The sequence below is a fragment of the Acanthisitta chloris genome, unplaced genomic scaffold, assembly GCF_000695815.1.
Source record: "Acanthisitta chloris isolate BGI_N310 unplaced genomic scaffold, ASM69581v1 scaffold6429, whole genome shotgun sequence".
NCBI classification, from domain to species: domain Eukaryota; kingdom Metazoa; phylum Chordata; class Aves; order Passeriformes; family Acanthisittidae; genus Acanthisitta; species Acanthisitta chloris.
This window is the reverse complement of record NW_008690761.1, coordinates 79,048-97,254: the sequence shown is the minus strand read 5'-3', so window position 1 is coordinate 97,254 and position 18,207 is coordinate 79,048. Positions and strand designations below refer to the sequence as shown.

The window sequence follows — 18,207 nt, the reverse complement described above, 5'->3', positions numbered from 1 at the left end:
GCCACATAAAACTCTTCTAAAGTTTCCTGCTCTAATGGGATCTGCACGTTTGCAATTCTGCTTCCCAGTGCACTTGTGTCTGCATCTTTGAAATTCTCCCTGCCAGTAAAACTGAGTTATTTGATTGTTCTGAGAAAATGAACACAAAGGGGACATAAAATGATCAAGCTGAGTTTATTTAAGATTTGGATGAACATCCACAGAACACTATTGGCATTATATGCCCAGCTCTTCTAACACTGTGGTGGTACAGCATTTTGGACAGTGTGGTGCCTAAGTTAACCTGGTTCACTCAGCATTTTCCTCCAGGATGGGATCACAGACAGGTTATCTAACCTGTGTGCTGCACCCACTCACTTACTATAAACTCAGACTCTGCTTAACTTCCTGGGAGTAAAGAATTAAAGGAGAAAGTTGTTCAAAGCATTACAATGTGCAATTTCAGTGCAAGGCATGATGGAAGTAGCTGTGTGGGAGGATATTACTTCATTATAAACCTAAATCAGATGCCCAAAGATTTCTATCATCCCCAGAGACCATTCCATCAGGCTCTACAAGAGGTTTTCCAGTGGAAGAAAAATAGCCCCCTGTCCCTTCAGGCTTGAGAAAGTTGTATGGCTTTTTTAACAGTTTCTAACGAAATCCCATCTTATTGCTTCTCCCCTGGGAGATTTCAAAAGTCATGCAAACTTCACAGAGCCCACATGTTCATAAACCTCAACCAAAAGACCACTAAGGAAATAAATTGCAGTTCTACAATTAGCATCTGACATTGTCTACTGTTTTTTCATAGGGTGAATTTGTCTTTCTTCTGAACCATACAGATAAATTAATTAAGTTACTATACCTGGCATTATTTAATGTTTTAAGGCACACTGAAATCAAACACCTCACCATGGGATTTGCTTTCTGCATAATATTTGGGGGAAACATGAAACAAACGCAGCAGTTTCAAACATGTTAAAGGGGCTAATATGTACATGAATCTTTTCTTCAAGCTCCTTATTGTGTATTCACAGCTACTGCCAAACACAGCAACAGAGATGTGGCATTAGGATATGAAACGGGAAGTGGTCAGATTTTCAAAGCGAGCTGCTGGGTGCCGAACACTTTTGAAAATCTGGCCCCTGACTCTTTGGTGCCATTCCAGAAAGAAATATCTCTATGCTGGCAGCTGTCCAACCAGCTTTGGAAATCATTTTGCACAGTTATTTCAGTAATGCATAAAAGCCAATCCCCTGCTTTCTCTGCCTGATTAAGCACTGTCACCAATCACTATGCAGCTCTAAGGTACGCATGAAATATTCCTAGATAAATCCTCCATCTCCAGAGAAATGTGTTTCCTGTACAACTGTAAATCCAGGTTCTGTGTTGAAACTAATCCAGTCTGGCAGTCCTTGGCCCTAGAAAAGTTTCCTTGGAAACGACAAACTTATGCAATGGCAAAGTCATCCAATCTTTTCATGCCACTATATTATATTAAAAACACCTGGTTTATTTATACAATGACTTACAGATCAGGGTCCTAGAAATAATAATACATAAACTTTATAGCAAAAAATATACATATTATAATTCATCCTTTTATGATATATAGAAATTATGTATATTTGTGTGTGGACATATATATAAATATATGGGTTGTTCTTACGTTTAGGGCACTTGTGTATGGATATGTGTATCTGCATACACACAGTATACATTTATATATCTTTCTAGGTGCCATGTGTGTATACATAAAGAGACATAATACACACACAGGAGCATATTTACACTCTGTGAGTAGATGTGTTCTTTGCAGAATCTACACACAAACAGCTGGAGTCCTTCACTGGCTGTGAGCATCAATGGGGTCAGTGACCACCCGCATTAGTGTCCGCGGAAGGAGAACTAATGTCATCGCTGTGGGCACAGGACTGGCTTGATGCATCTTCCTTTGTGAAGAACTAAATTTGCTGGACAGTGGCACCCTGCAATGCAGGGTTTGTTGCATGGCCCAATCTCGTTCCAGTTGTCACATGTTTTGACACATCCTGGACCACAGGTATCATAAACTGCACCGTGTTTACACTGAGTTGCTGCAAGACAGTTAAAAGGAACAAGATAGGCATATTACACAGAGTCCCACAAGGAAAGTTGCTTATCTGTTTGCTTGGTTTCTAATGCAAATATTAAAAAGCACATCTTGGTATGACAATCATCTAGAGGAAAAAATTACTTGTGGAAATATTCCACTGTATTATATCACGAATATAAAGGTAGCAAAAATTCCTAATCAAAAAGGTATCAAGTCCCCCACAGTCTTGAACTTTTTGAGGATTTTAGCACGGCTGATGGTATATAAAGCTTTGGCAGTGTTTCTGTCTATGAGCAGATCTATGCTTTGTATTTAAGGATTAACACTGTTTATTTATTTATTACAATGCTTTTATCAAAGATTTCTGAAACATTTACATGGACACAGTTTTTATCAGCCTTACTCCTACAGAAAGAGGAGAAAGGAGAGTCACCACATTAGACTTTCTGTTCCTAAGATTATACTTTCTATATTTTATACTGCAGCAAAGCAAATCAATGCTGTTAATCCAGCAGCACCATTTCTAAAACAAGCAAAAAAAAAAATAAATTTAAAACCCCATTATGTCCATGCTTCATGCTATTTAACCAAGGGATCACTGAGAATGAGGATTCTTGTACTTAATGATTCCAGTATCTATTCATTAATTTATGTAGCTGACAGTTCAATGCATTTCCAGCATAAAAGACCACTAAGGCTCAGCTAAAAGCACTATAACCCCTCCAGATCAATATTTAAACTCTCAACATTTTCTATCCTGCCTTTTTAGTATGGAGAATAATACATGGTTCAATAGCTAATAAAAGTCTGTTATTCTTTTTAACGGCTGTGCTGATGGCAAAAACAAGTACTGATAAAATAGTTTCTAGATGGTAAGGGACTTTCAAGCATCTGGAATCATCTCTTGCTGTTTTCAGAGAGGTGATTGCATTATGAATGTTTCTTCAATTTTGAAAGAGATTGAAGGCTGAGATTTTCTAAAGAACAGTTCTGTTATGGACAGAAAATGCTGTTTTGTTGTGAGGATTGGCTTAGAGTGTCATTACAATACTGTTATTATTCATAAAGAGAAAATATACAGAAATAAATTGATTAAATATGTATAAAAATTTATCAAAGAGGTTGGAAGACTTATTGCTAAGGCATCATAAATTTAAGGGGTTCCTTCTCACCACTAACAGAGGGATCTTCAAACCAGCATCACCTTCTTGTAAGTCTTATTTCTTGTGCATTTTATGGAATTTATACATATCTGAAAAGAAGCCCTGAAGAAGGAATTATGGCAAGAATGCATGCACAGTTCTCAGGACACAGATATTAATAAACAAAGACAAAATTGGAAAAAATGGATAGTACAGAAGAAATTTACCCTGGAGCTGCAGAGAATCAGCCACTAATATTGGATGGATATTAGGTATCAGGGGGAAAAAAAAGCTTTCTAGCTTTAAGCATAAGAAAGCACCAGAGTGACCTACCTAAAAATTCTGTGAGACATCTTTAATTGAACATCATTTTAAAATAAGTTGGAAAAAACATTTTTCAGCAATATTCACAATAGACTTATGCGGTTTGTGGACATAGATCTTTTGAGAAATTTTTTCCAGCTTTACATTTTTATCTTGCTGTGCATGATAACCTTCATGCACAGTAAAGAAGGAACAAACAAAAGGAATAACTAAAAGGAAATTTAAATGAAACAAGAAATGTAAAGGTGGGGAAAACATGCACGCAATAGTGAGCATAGAGTAAAATCTTAGGTTCACAAGAAACTCCACGCTTAAGTAGTGTGTTAAGAATCTCTATAAGAGGGGAACAAAAATGTGCAAAACTCCCAGGAACTTTGCAAGCAATGTATTAACTTTCTAGAAAAGTAGACCAAGACGTACAATGACAGTTAGTGATTGTCTACACACAATGTGAATTATCTTAAGGAGGTGGTTTACTAGCAGCCTTCATCCCACCTCTCAGAAAAGGAGCTTCCCTTTGAAGTATCTCTAATAGACCAACCAAACCGAGAAACATTAGGCTTCACTACATGTGGTTTCCATATAGAAAGGTCTATGAGCTTCAGTTTTAGGCTGCACAAGTTTCACCCCACAAAGCTTTACTGCAGCAATGGCCTGTTCATTCCACCTGAGCACAGTTTGGCTCCTCAGCCAGCAGGTTTGAAGAAAGTTGGCCAAGGTCTCCTTTACACTTCTTTACACTTCCTCATCTCTGCCCCAGAGCAAATGAGAACATATTACAGCCTGCCCTCAGCAGTCGTTGCATCTGTAAGTACTCCCTAGCTCTGCTCTTCCACACATGGATGTGGTATGTCAAAACACCTCCTTTTACTTCAGATGATGCCATGTAGAAGATATGATGACTTTATTTTCTGCTGTAGGCATTTCTAATGGCACTATTAACATGCTGTCAAGGGAAAAATCAGAAAAGTACAATGGCTGCTGTTTAAGTTCCCTGGATTACTTTTATTGTTGTGATTCACTTGTTAACATGTGGCGTGATTGATTCAGAACATTCCACTTCATCAACAGTTTAAAAAACAGAACAAAGACATTCTGCAGTAGGCTTCCCAGGGATTGCTGAAATGATTCAGTACCATGTAAACATGGAAAACAGAAGTGTCGTCTTTGCACCCATCTTTTAAGGCAAATTCGTCTCTTAAAGAACTGAGCTCTGTTACTAATAACTTCCTTAGTACACTAGCAAAAAAAAAAAATCAAAAACCCAACTCCAAAGTACAAAAGTTACTAATAATACTGTATTTTGCAACATTACCAGTCACAACAGGATTTTTCCACTCTTATTCTAGAACATGTGTTTGGCATGACAGATGTGAGCTTCCTCAAATCACTTTCTGAGCTTTTAATAAGTTTCCACTGAAAAGCCAGAATAGCCTCTTGATACATATACACATGGAATAAAGTAGTTTAAGGAAAACAACATATAGCCAGAAAATTCTACAGCAGAGAAGAAGGGACCCAAAAGAGAGGAGTCAAAATCAGATATACACTCATCTTCCTCCACTTCAACTGATCACATAGGAAAAAGAGAAAATTGTTCAGTTTTTATGAAGCTGTTAGAGTATGTCAGCACATCAATGCTACCATGTGTACTTTGCACTTTATTATAGTCCTTATCTGACTTTTTCTTCTTGTCTGTGTAGTCATGCCCATGGCAGGGAGTTACTGCCATCTGCCATCCTTGAGTCTTCTTCTCAGTGTCTCAGAAATCCAGTGTTAAATTACTATGGCTCAAGGCCTTTCACCACTTCAGTTTACTTAATTGCACTTTATAAACTGCTTGCTTATCCTTTCTTGGGTTAAAAAAATTCTTTTAATTTTCTATTTCCTTTCCTTTTCAAACCTCTTCCTTCCATTTGCATCCTTTCTTTTCCCTCTTGCAGGTTATCACTTTCTGTCATGCTGCCTCTCTTGTTTTTTTAATTCCTCCTTCACAAATCACATTTCTTCCTGTGCTCAGCCTAACAGGTCTTACTTCCCATTACTTCCTATGGAAACACATATCCTTTTCCTAACCTTCTCAGATCCTACATGGATCTCACCAGCCCTTTCCTACCCTAACCATTTTCGTTACTCATTAGCTTCTAGTCATCACTCCTCCAGTTAAATGATAGCTGACATTTCCCTTATCAAGCCAGCCTCATAGGACAGAAAACCTTGAGCAGCAGTATTTCATGGAGAATGTAGAGGAGGATACTCTGTTACACTGGAGGAGAGAGAAGAGCAGGTAGGGAACAGGACATAATTCAACTTTCTGTTTGGCTGGCCCTCCAGACAACACAAGTTTTCTGAAAATTATAAAAATAAGTTAAGCATACAGCAGCCGGGGTAGAGGCAATCTACCCTGAACTGGCAATCACACAATGTCTGGTTTTATAATACATAAAAGTATAACTAAAGCCTGACTTTACTAATTTTCCTCAGAACACAAGTCTTGCAAGTATCCCACCAACCATGAAATGTTAAGCAGGAAATGAAAGTCACAGAATGCTAAAGTTTTATTATGGATAAATTGTTTCCTACTTAGGAACATTTATCTGTAATTAAGACACAGTAATTGTAACTACTAGTTTTGGAGAAAGAAAAGTAAGTAAAAGATTAAAATCTTGATGCTGGACACTGGTGCTAAATAGTCTAGTGGATGCACTTTAATTTAATGTTTACCATATGATTTACTGTAGAAGATGGTGCTACCTGTTTGATATTGGATACTTAAAAGTGTTTTGAGGGTACTAAGCCATAGCAGCTTATCTATATTTTCTGCTTAACAAGATTTCCCCTTCCCCTCTAGAAGTCTGCACTGAGATTAAAAAACTTGTGTGGATTTAAACACTTCTTTCATTAGCTTTAATGGAAGCCGTGTGTTTAAATTCCTTCATAACGTTCTCTCAAGGACTGTTTTTTCTCAGAAACTTTTCTTGTCTTTGGTAAAATGCCAGAAAAAATTTGTGAAATGAAGCCTCAACTAGTTAAGTCGTGATATGTCAACACTTGTATAAACTCCTTAAGGCAGGGACTGGAGTTTTTATTCTTTTTACAGCACCTGTCACAGTGAGGTCTTAGTCTGAAGTGCTTTGGAAAAAAAAAAAGGCAGGATGCCTGTTTCAGGTTCCACATGGATCTGCTACCAGATCAATAGATGAAAATTATATACGTTATTAGTGCTGAGACCACATTCTTGAATATGGTTTTCACTTAGTGACACCCTGTTTGGATTGTTCTGTTCCTTTGTAAGAAAAAAAAATCCTTTCAGCAACAGTCAATCAAATATAATTTCCTCTGTCACTCACCCATCTCTGCTAAAATGCCTTCAACAGAAAAGGAAATTGAAGTTAAGAGAGTAGACCCTGAACCACACATAATCACCAAAATGTACCACAGAGTAATAGCTTTTGACCAGCATTGTGTATCCTTCCCTCATTCCTTTTTTTCACTCAATTACTGTCAATTGCTTTACATAAATCTGAATACATTTCCAGGCAAACTGATGCCATTACAGAATGTCCTAAATTAATGAAACCATCATCAGGGGAAATATTTATCTGCAATATTGCATTTTACTTCAAGTGCCCATAACCACAGGCTACCCCTTCTCACGGAAACAATTACTCACAATTACTTGCAATTAATACAGTCCGAATCACATGGGGAGTCTGGTTCAAGCACCAAAATTGCTGTAGGTTTGCCTTTTAATATTCCCATTAAATACATTCTCTCCTTCCCTTGTTTGAACCTACCACAATCATATATGCATGTTGTCTCTGAAATATAACTGTGCTTTGACAGGAGGTCGAAGGAGTTTAAACGTTATCTGTAATCAACCGTTTACATATCCTGAAAGAAAAACCTCCAAGAATTTCCAAGCTGGTGCAATCCCAGTCCTTTTTAGACTGTTCATTTTTGATCCTTCTCCACCCATAAAACGATAGTAGCCTATTAGCCTATGCAGTAACTTACAAAGAAGCAGTCCCAAAATGCTTACCTGCACAGTTGTGTTCAGGCACCCACTGGACTTTCACCCCTTCCCTCTGACAGGCTCGGGCGTACGCCAGGAATGATTCACAGTAGCAGTTTTTATGGACTGGACACTCGCACATGTCTGTCACACAGGACCTGTAGAACAAAGCCCCAAATCAAATAAGTAAGGAATGCTTTGGCAACTATCTGCCCTAGGTTTGGAGTTGTTTACTTTCCAGTCACATGGCATTCAGTGCCACAGCAACCTGTGCTAAACGGCAAGAAAGCTGAAAGCATCCCTGCTGTTACATCTCAAGGGTTCATCTCTTTCTTGATGTGCGACTCTGATGCACAGAAGTCTCAAGAGCACCAGGAAGAGAGCCACACAGAAAACAGCAAGGCAAGAAGACCCAAGCAACATCAGGCAGAGAGGATTGAGACCACAGTGGGAGAAGGCAAACTTGATTTTTGCAATTATTTTCTGTCAGCACAAGATTAAAAACTTCTTTCTTACTCCTTAGAAAGCAGTGATTTATTAATTTTACCAGCAATAATAGCAGCAGTCTTAAGTGTATGACTTCTGTAGGTAATGAGCACATGCCCTTCCATGCAAGGGATGGTGCCTCCTCTCCAGGTTACCTCCAGCCTCTCCCCACTTTGAAGGCTGCACGTAGTAGCTATATGCCTGTTCTCTCAGCAGCATCACTACTAAGTGCCAGACTTTAAGAGACTCTGAGGGAACAGGGGCAATGCAGCACAACTGAGCAGTTCTCGTGCTAGGAAATCCCCCAGGCACTCATAATACCACCCACCCTCTTCCTCCATGGCATTCTTAAATGGAATCACCACAAAGCATGACAGGGAGAAAAGCTGCTAATATAGCCCTAAATGAAACTGCTACTGTGTATGTCACCACTATATTTCAAGTTAGCTCATCCAGAACATGTGCCCATTTGGCACAGACCTAAAATATAACTGGCAAGAGCCAGTGGATTTGCAGTCGATGGTTTCTGCATATTCAAAATGCTTAGATGTTTCTGCAAATACAGCAATGCAAACTCAGAAATTCTGAGTATCTAGTGCTTCAAGCAGAATCATTAAAAGCCAGGGACAAGGCACAGGGAAGACATACTTTGAAAATAATGCTCTCAGTTCCTCTGCTTTCCACTGAGGGTGCTCTGTGCATGAACCTTGGGTGTCAGTGGGCAAGACATCCCTGTTCTATGCATGTTGAGGGACTTTTCAGTTCCTAAGAAGATGAGGCAACATTTGCAAGTGGCACAAAACCTCCAGAAACACCAAGGGCTGAAGTGAAGAATGAGCTCTTCATGTTAATTGCTCCTCCTGTGGACCATCATTTCCATTGTCTATAGGAAAAGGATAGATATAGGCTTAATTTCCCAGAAACATTCTCTACAGCTGAAGAGGTAATAGCTTGGAAAAGGTGGAAGCATCTCAGTCAAAGTAATCAGGAGCCCTAATGCCCATACAACGCTCTAGAGCCATTGGGAGCCCTTTATTCAAAACTAGGAGAGAGGACTAGTGGTTCTTTGAACACAGACAAGCCTGCATATCCAACAGTGCCCCTTAAAGAGGAGTATTTCACCTTGTAAAAGCTGCTGGGTAGTTCAGCGGCCATTCATACAGTTAAACCTGACAGTTCTGCTTCACATTTCTATGAGCTTTTAATAATTTTACTCTCAGTGGCCCCCCAAGATGAAATTACATAAAAATTCACTGTGACAAACCAGTAACATAGGTGCTAATGCAAAAAGGTTACCTGCCCTGCATTTACAGATATATATGTGCTGTGAATAAACAGAATTGCTTTGACCCAAATGTATAACATGCTCATATTTACAGACCAGTTGTTTTCATGTGTTTCAAAGTTGAAATAACTTTACTTTCTAGGGACAATGTAATTTTATTTCACTTTAGTTCTGTGGTAGGTCCCTTTGCATCTTGTCCAGTAACAGATGTTACTGTATGTGTATCACAGCTGATAGGCTGCAAGGAACAGATTAGCACGACATCCTTGGCATGGTTTGATTGTTGTTAGCTGATGAGCATAAAAGGTCACCTTTTTATGTGACACACTAAAAAAACCTTAGTTTTTAAACACGCTGTTTCCTTTGGTCACAACATTTCTAGTGAGGATCCCTGCAGCAGGCACTGCTCCATATACCCCATGCAATTTAGGAGGTGCATGTCTCATTTTACAGTGAAGTAGATGCTTCTTTGCTACTGCAGCAAATTATTATCAGAAAGAAAGTCTGTAATGATCTCCATAGAGTTCATTATCTAGATACCATTTGATCATATTTTTTTTCTGTGCTAGTCTCCTTTATCAATCACATTTTACTGCTCTCAACTCAGATTTAGTTATTACTGATGTCTGTGATGTTTAGGGATGCTTACTAGTGTCAGGCTGGCTACATGTTGACTGACTTTCTGCGTTAGAAATTATATGACCCTAACCTTAGGTACTTTCCTCTGCTTTTTTTAGAGCATAAATAAATTTTTCTATCATTACTCAGAGAGGGATGCCAAATCTCGCACCAACAGCTACTTCAGGCGCTTGCATCAGGCCAGGAAATCTCCAGGCTCACCATCAATCACCCAGGCTTTTTAATCATTAGCATGTTCACCCTGACAAAGCCTATGCATGGTTTGGGGGATTAGGGAAGTAAAGGCACAGTTCATAGTCTGCAGGAGGGCAGCCACGCACTTTGAGAGTGCAGAGAGTTTAGCCCCTACTTACAAGTGAGCAATACTACGTCATTAACCCTTGGCATTGAAATGTCTGTGGGCATCCAGACAGGCTCCAGGTTGAAATATCTCTGCTTTGGCTGGGATTAGCACTGTTTACTACTTTGTTCAGCTTAGGTGTCCACTTAGGAAGGTAGTATGTCACATGCAACACAAACAATACTATGATTCATTACATACCTAATTGCTTGTGTAATTTTTATTTTCCTTAAGTGTTTAATCCTGGTGAGAGCTGCTGGGCTCAAGCCCTAGGCTTGTCTGAGGATCAATCATCAGATTGCAGCAGTATTATTAATGAGTTACAATTGCTAATTGCTAATTACAATTGCTAATCGTAAGGTCAATTAATTAATTGATTAAAGTTAAATTAAAAAATCAGAGTAAAGAAACCTATATCCACAGTTTCCAAGCCTGGTGAATAAAAATAAACCCTTCTTTTATTTCCTAATGAAATTCCTTGGTGGCAACTTTAATGCATTAATACTAATTGCAGTTAGATGGGCTGACAGTCAGGGGACAAGGGTCTTTTTGTAGCCATGAGAGTCAAATGGCAGTTCTGGGAAAGGACATGGATGCAAAAGATGCCCATCCTCTGGGGGCTGGCTATGAGGGGGACCTGTCGATGCCCCATGAGCAAGCTTTGACTTTGGGTCTGTATTTTTATCAAAATGTGTTTATTTCTTGCACTACTTTACTTAATTATATTTCTTGCTGCTACTATTGTTACAGTTGTGTTAAAGGGCTGTTATGGGATGATTCACAATGTAAATTTGAAAACTGATTCTTGTGTGCTGTCCTAATTCTTTCTCCTTGCAAAAATCTATGGTATGCTCATAGCTTTTATTTTTTTTACACTCTTCAGTGATAAATTTCAAAAATTATTCTCTGCTCCCCCAGATTCTGCCTTCTCATTCCTCCTTTGAATCTGATAAACAGATTCAGTGACACTAACTGCATGTATGCAGAAGCTTATCTGTACTCTAGTCTGACTGGACTGTTCAAACAACAGAAAAATACACTTCAGTAAAACTTTGGAATTGTGCCAATAATAAGTTACCATACTGCACACTAACAGAGATTTCATGTCTTCCAAGGTACTGTGACCCTTTACCAAGAACAAAACGTGTGCTTAAACGAAGTAAAGACATATTAGAAGCTTACACATCAAAACATTACGGTCATATAGAAAAAAATTCCACAAAAAGACTCCGGTGCAAGTTATTTATAAAACTGAAGCTATTTTACTAACTATGAAAATACACATGAGATACTTCAGGCAGCCTTAGCTTTGCCCTCAGTGAAATCACAGAGATGCAATGATGTTGTAGTCCAAAAGAAAATGACATTCATTTTAAGGACACATTTACATTTCTAAAAAGTACTTGGGTGTGATGGTGTACTTTATCTGGAATCCCTGTTTCAAATAAGCACCGGAGCACAGTCAACCTCTCAGTCCTCGCCTGGTACCAAGTGCCTCACTGTGATTCCCTTTGATGCTGTCTGTGCTGCCTGCAGGGTGTGTGTCAGAGACGGCGCTAATTGGTTGTGTATAATCGCAAACTGTTACAAGGGGAAATCCATGAAAGTGAAGGCATCCGGCAGCTGTGGGACACACCCTTGAAGGAGACAAACACACTCTGCTGCCACATCTTCAAAGCAAACTGGATGAGTACACTCCTTCAGCAACAGCCCTTTTTCACATTAAACCATGGAAAGTCTCCAAGTACCACAAAGGGCAAAGAACAGAGTCCTGTGTTACAGGCAGTATTTAAAAGAAGAAAAGGTCACAGCAATGAAGCCTACAGCCTTAGTCTGTGCCACGCGGGATTGAAATTGCAGATGTTCACTTGCTGAACATCAGCAGTTCCTTTTCCTTTGCAATACACACAAATTCAAAACCAGAACCAGCCATTTTAGAAGGGGCTATTTTTGCATTTCCTCACACACACACTTCACAACAGGAGTGTGATGCAGTGCGTTTTCTCAAACCCTTTGCTACCTTTAAGAAGTGGCTCTACACAGATGTAAAACAATAACATCTTTCTCTTTTCACCCATGGGTCTCAAAAGACTTTACAAAAGCAATCAGATATAGTGTATCACTACACACATTTTACGTACGTGAAGAGGCATCAGGTGGTGATGAGGTTTGTCCTCTATACCTGAGATAAGCTGTACACTCTCAAACTTCAAAGGGCCATCTGCCTGGAGAGAAAGATTAATTTCCAGCCCCGCCATCCTGTGAGACATGACTTCTTGGGATAACTTCTTATTGGGTACACCAAATCAGAGTTATAGTACAAGCTTGGCCTAATTCCTTAACATGAAAAATTAAAGCCTCTGTCAGTAGTAATGCTGTTATGAGAAAGTTTGGACTGTCTTTTCCTACAAAGTTTCAATGGGTTACCATTATTTATGGCCCCAGACAGAAAAGTCATTTCACAATGTAAGGAGATGAGAAAATGAGCCATATTCTAATGTATAACGGAAAGTCTCATACTGTTGCTATTGCAAGCTCTCTCTTGTCTGTATGTGCATGTTTAACCTTACTGAAGTATTGAAGTATAGAATGTAGAGCTGGAGACTTTTTATGGCTTTGAGGCTTGAGATCAAAGGCTCGAGATCATTCTCTCTTTCTCTAGAGTTTACTAATCAATGCAAAAGCAGCAAATAACTCACCAGGAAGGTAATTTTGGAGGCTGCTGAAAACACTGAAACCTTTACATCTATTGAGTATTCAAAGCACTTGACTGGGGAGCACACTGTTTCATACAGCAAAGTCAGTCATTTTCAAGGACTATTTCTTCCAAGACCAGGTAACTATATCTGTACTCCCTCTGTGCTTTTCCCAGATATCATAACAATGGTAGCATTGCCTTAAATTTGGGATCTGATAAAGGCATTAATAACAAAGTCAAATCATCAGTGCTCTGACCCTTTTTCTGCTAAGTGCAAAAGTGCCCAGAAAAACTGGCAGGCAGCATATGTGTGCTTTGTACTGGAGACTCCCCCATGCTGAAGAACTCCCACACTGCTGAACTGGCTCCAAAAAATCCCTAAAAGTGTAGGAACAGAAAGGGAACTCACAGCTCATCTTCGGTGAGCAGTGCATAGCAAATCGAATGCAGGCATATTCTTTCCATGGGGAAAACTCATTCCTATAAAAAAAAAAAGCTGGCCATAATGCTTGAGAATATGAGTGTTGTTTTTGGCAGATTGCAGAGAAGGAGTTTGCAGTAGTAGGCATTTGAATCATGCATTCAAATTTCATCCCAATTCCTGATTTTTCTGCAATTTTGAGTCAACCGTGGACAGTATTGCCACACTGAGCAAAGCAGAGGGAAATTATACAATACGCAACTCCACCAAAGGGCAAGAGCTGTATGTGATCCAGGGCATAGCTGTCACCTTATACACACAGTGGAAAGTCCTAATTTAAGTCTGAGTGCCATTGTTCTGGGTCTAGATATAGACTTGGCACTCAGATGATTAAACAGAATCACACAAGATATCCACATCCATCCCTGTCTTGTCAAGGAGCCCTTCCAAAGCAGTTATTTAGAGGAGTTCAGTCAGCTTGGGAAAAGGATGCTTTAAATGCAAGTGCCAATTATTGTTCGTAATTTCCAATATAGCAGAGAGAGACAGCAATTCAATTTTGATTTCTTTGTGCATCCATCTTCTTAAAACAAACAAAAAAATCAGAACCTGTACTTCCCATACAAAGGGTAAATAAAAATTGGTATTTTTCAGACATGGGATAAATGAAGGTCCATGTAGACCTCTGAAAAAATCTTGCTGTGCTGCACAATATCACCACAAGCCTATACTATGTGCTACTAAAAATATTATCTAAACGCCTTTGGATAAAGCCAAGAGTGTTCTGTGCATATTTTTAACCTTTATATAAAGAGCAAGCTGTGCCAGAATTGTGTTTCATTGCCTTAACCAACATTACCCACAAGAATATGGCAAAATTAACAATGGAACACTTGGGAACATTTTCCAAAACCTCATAAAATAGAAGTTGTCAGGACAACACTACCCAGACACCTATTTATAATCTCTCTGAATATGCAGTACCAGTGGTAAAGCCATTTAAAAGGAGGGAAGAGGAAGAAACAAATAAAGATGGAAACAGTACAGCAACCTTCCCTACTTCTTTCGTCATGATAATTCTCGTACTAATGTGTCAAGTAGGCTTTTTGTATCTTGTGCTTGGATTCTTACAGGCATCTGTGTCTTTAATTGTACTTTCTGGTCCTGAGAATGGAAAGGCTGGCTGAAATCCGTCCGTAGGGAAATAGCTGAACCATGACTAAGGAAGACAATGAAGTCCCATGCTGGACTCCAAGAAATGTCTGGTATGACTCAGAATATTTTGTAGAACTGAAGGTTACAGTAAGTTGAGTAGCTGACTTGCCACCTTCAGGAAGAGTGGATTTTTGCTCAAAAAAATTCAACAGAATATGGAAATGCCACCCACAGCCCTGGAAGAGCTGACCCCTTACACTCCCATTCACTTTCAGAAAATGGAAGAGGGTTTTTACCTCCACTTCTTCTGTTGCAGTTGTGCTGTGCCATACAGAGTTTAACCGTTAAAGTCCTGACATTTGAAATAAGTATCTGTGGGCATTTGAAATTAGTATCTGTATGCAGGAAAACTCAGGTGGTTTGAGTTCATATGTTTCATACACCTTGAAATGAAACAGTTAAAAAACAGTCCTCTGTGCACATTACATAAAACTTTGTAATTGGAATTACTGGAATGAAGAGGAGATATAGTGTAAGATTCTTAATCCATTTCAAACAAGTGCCCAATATTACACTGAAATGTACCCATCAGAAAACGCTCTCTTTTACTTGCTTACTGGAGCAGCATACATACAATTTGTTCCACCCTCTTTGATGAGATTACCACAAAAAGGATTTGGCTGCCTGAATGTTGTATGATCAGTGGTTTGTATATCTGGCTAGAAAATACAAGGACCATAATAACTCTGCTTTAGAATATACAGAGTTTCCAAATCCATTATAAAGAGGTTGTTTGCAATAAAATATTTAGATTAACAAAAAGTTAAGAGAAGCGCATTTAGGAGTATTACCTGGAATCTGACTCTGAAGGTTCACAAGCTAGAACCTTGTTTCTGAAGACATGTATTCCTTCAGTAAACTAATATCCATCATAATCCATTTGCAAATATCCATCACATAACTGGCAAAGATTACAGTAACTGTATGTCCAAAGCTATGTGATAGGGCTTATCATGCATTATGCAAAGTTTTCTAGTGGGGAAAAAACCCCTCTAGGTGCTCTATGGGTTTAATGTTCAGAAAGAAAGTCATCTCCTAAAGGATTTTCTACCAAAAATCCTCTCTTTCACAGGCCCAGTGGGCTGAGGTTTACAGTGCCTATCACTGATTTTCTATGGCCAAATGACCTACTTTGTATTTCCAGAACCCTATCATTTATCATAGAATCATAGAATGGTTTGGGTTGGAAGGGAGCTTAAAGATCACCTAGTTCGAACCCCCTGCCATGGATACCTTTCACTAGCTCAGGTTGCTCAGAAGTCCATCCAACCTAGTCTTGAACACTCCCAGGGATGGTCTCTGGGCAACCTGTTCCAGTGCCTCACCACCCTCACAGCAAAGAATTTCTTCCTAATATCTAATCTAAATTTACTCTCAGTTTGAAGCCACTCCCCCTTGTCCAGTCACTACCTGCCCTTGTGTCGTGGTTTAACCCCAGGCAGCAGCCAAGAACCACGCAGCCGCTCACATACTCCCCCACCAATGGGATGGGGGAGCAAATCAGAATGGTAAAAGCTACAAAAACTCACAGGTTGAGATAAAGACAGTTTAATAGAGAAAGCAAAAGCTGCGCACACAAGCAAAGCAAAACAACGAATAAATTCACTGCTACCCACAGACAGGAGGTGTTCAGCCATCCCCAGGAGAGCAGGGCCCATCACGTGTAACGGTTCCTTGGGAAGACAAACGCCATCACTCCAGATGTCCCCCCTTCCTCCTTCTTCCTCCCACCTTATATACTGAGCATGATGTCATATGGTATGGAATATCCCTTTGGTCAGTTTGGGTCACCTGTCCCAGCTGTGTCTCCTCCCAGTCTCCCATGCACCCCCAACTTCCTTGCCAGCGTGGCAGTACGGAAAGCAGTAAAGGCCTTGGTTCTGTGTGAGCTCTGATCAGCAATAACAAAAACATCTCTGCATTATCAACTCTGTGTTCTGCACAAAACCCAAACATAGCCCCATACTAGCCACTGTGAAGGAAGTTAACAATACTTCAGCCCAAACCAGCACACCTTGTATAAAGCCCCTCTCCATCTTTCTTGCAGTCTCCCTTCAGGTACCAGAAGGCCACAATTAGGACACCCTGAAGCCTTCTCTTCTTTGGGCTGAACAATCCCAGCTCTCTTAGCCTTTCCTCACAGAAGAGGTGCTCCATCCCTCTAATCATCTTGGTGGCCTCCTCTGGACTCATTCTAATAGGCTGATGTCCTTCATGCACTGGGGACCCAAAACTGGATGCAATACTCTAGGTGGGGTCTCACCTAGCAGAGTAGAAGGGGAGAATCACCTCACTCCATAGCCACAACCTAGAAAAATTCCCAATCTTCATAGTTTCCTGTTTAGAATTCCGTAAACCAGTAAGATTCCTTATTACAGATCCTGTTATAACCTAGCAGTATACAAGTTACTTCAATGGACCACATCATACGTGTATATCAAGGCTTTCTTATGAGAGGAAAAGAAATGTAGCATGTCTTAGTGGACCTTCTCAATACCCATACTAGTACTCTACATTTCCATTCACTGCATGCACATGCTTAGCTTAGCACTTACACTGCTAAAGTGAATTTGCCTTATGACAGAGACACTCTATCATAATGGAATTTTCAGTGTCCTCTGGCATAGGTACCAAGGAAAATCCATCATAGTTTTGATCTTCTGCATTATGTAATTGACATACAATTTTATCTTTTCCTCAATGTCTAGACTTGATTTTTAAAGAATATTTCCTCCCAGTCTCCATTTCTTCAGGCACATGTGGAGACTGAACTGCCATATCTTATCTAGACAGAGGGGAAAAAACAATCATTTCAATTCAATTTCAAAAAGACAGACATGTTTTAATATCTAACTTTATACATTAAAGTGGTACTTTCAATCAACAGTTAAACTTTGTTATTATGTTTCAAACAGTGCAAATGAACATGGCATAGACTAAATGGTTCTAATATGACTGCATCAACTTTCACTCTGGTAGACAGAATCCATTAGTGTATTCTGTGTGACAGCCCTCATCTGAGAAAAGCCAGAGGTTTTTAATGAGCTTATAAACATCCTAGATAGAACCTCAGAAATTATTAAGAGGTTTTGAAATCATGGTCCTACAGAAAAATAAACCATGTAGATATACCAATAGCATGTTGTCATAGTCATTAGATAAACATATAAATTAATACAAGTGTTAAATCTTCTATAATAAAAATTCAGATCAGATCATCTCCTTCTGTCTACTGATAAAAAGTATCATGGCTCTGCTATAATATCTGTCATAAAAATATGTCATATCCAATAACAAGTACAATGAGAACATGAAGCAGGAAATATTTCTGAACTATAAACATAAACTGAAGTTATCTTCTGCTTTTGATGATGATTCACTGTATATATTTCCAAGAAGGTCTTGTGATATAATAATAAACACACTGGCTAGTTTAGAAACTCACATTCTTAAACTCTGCAGAGCCCACTCCCTGGCTTAACCCATATAAAATTAACTTCAATCAAGCAGGTTTTTTTTCCTCTAGGTGGCTGCAGAGCATTTGAAAAGTTGCTGACTCCAGATG

General features: G+C 39.2%; 1 protein-coding gene across 1 annotated transcript in view; it reads right to left on the bottom strand.

The window, feature by feature from the left end:
* Window positions 1–1,139: 1,139 nt before the first annotated feature.
* LOC103809124 (BMP-binding endothelial regulator protein-like) overlaps window positions 1,140–18,207 on the bottom strand; it is a gene marked incomplete at its 5' end in the record, with an annotated part of 72,587 nt that continues 55,519 nt past the window's right edge. Inside the window, 2 exon segments of the mRNA XM_009081939.1 lie at window positions 1,140–2,078; window positions 7,586–7,716. Of these exon segments, the coding sequence (XP_009080187.1) occupies window positions 1,897–2,078; window positions 7,586–7,716 (313 nt within the window).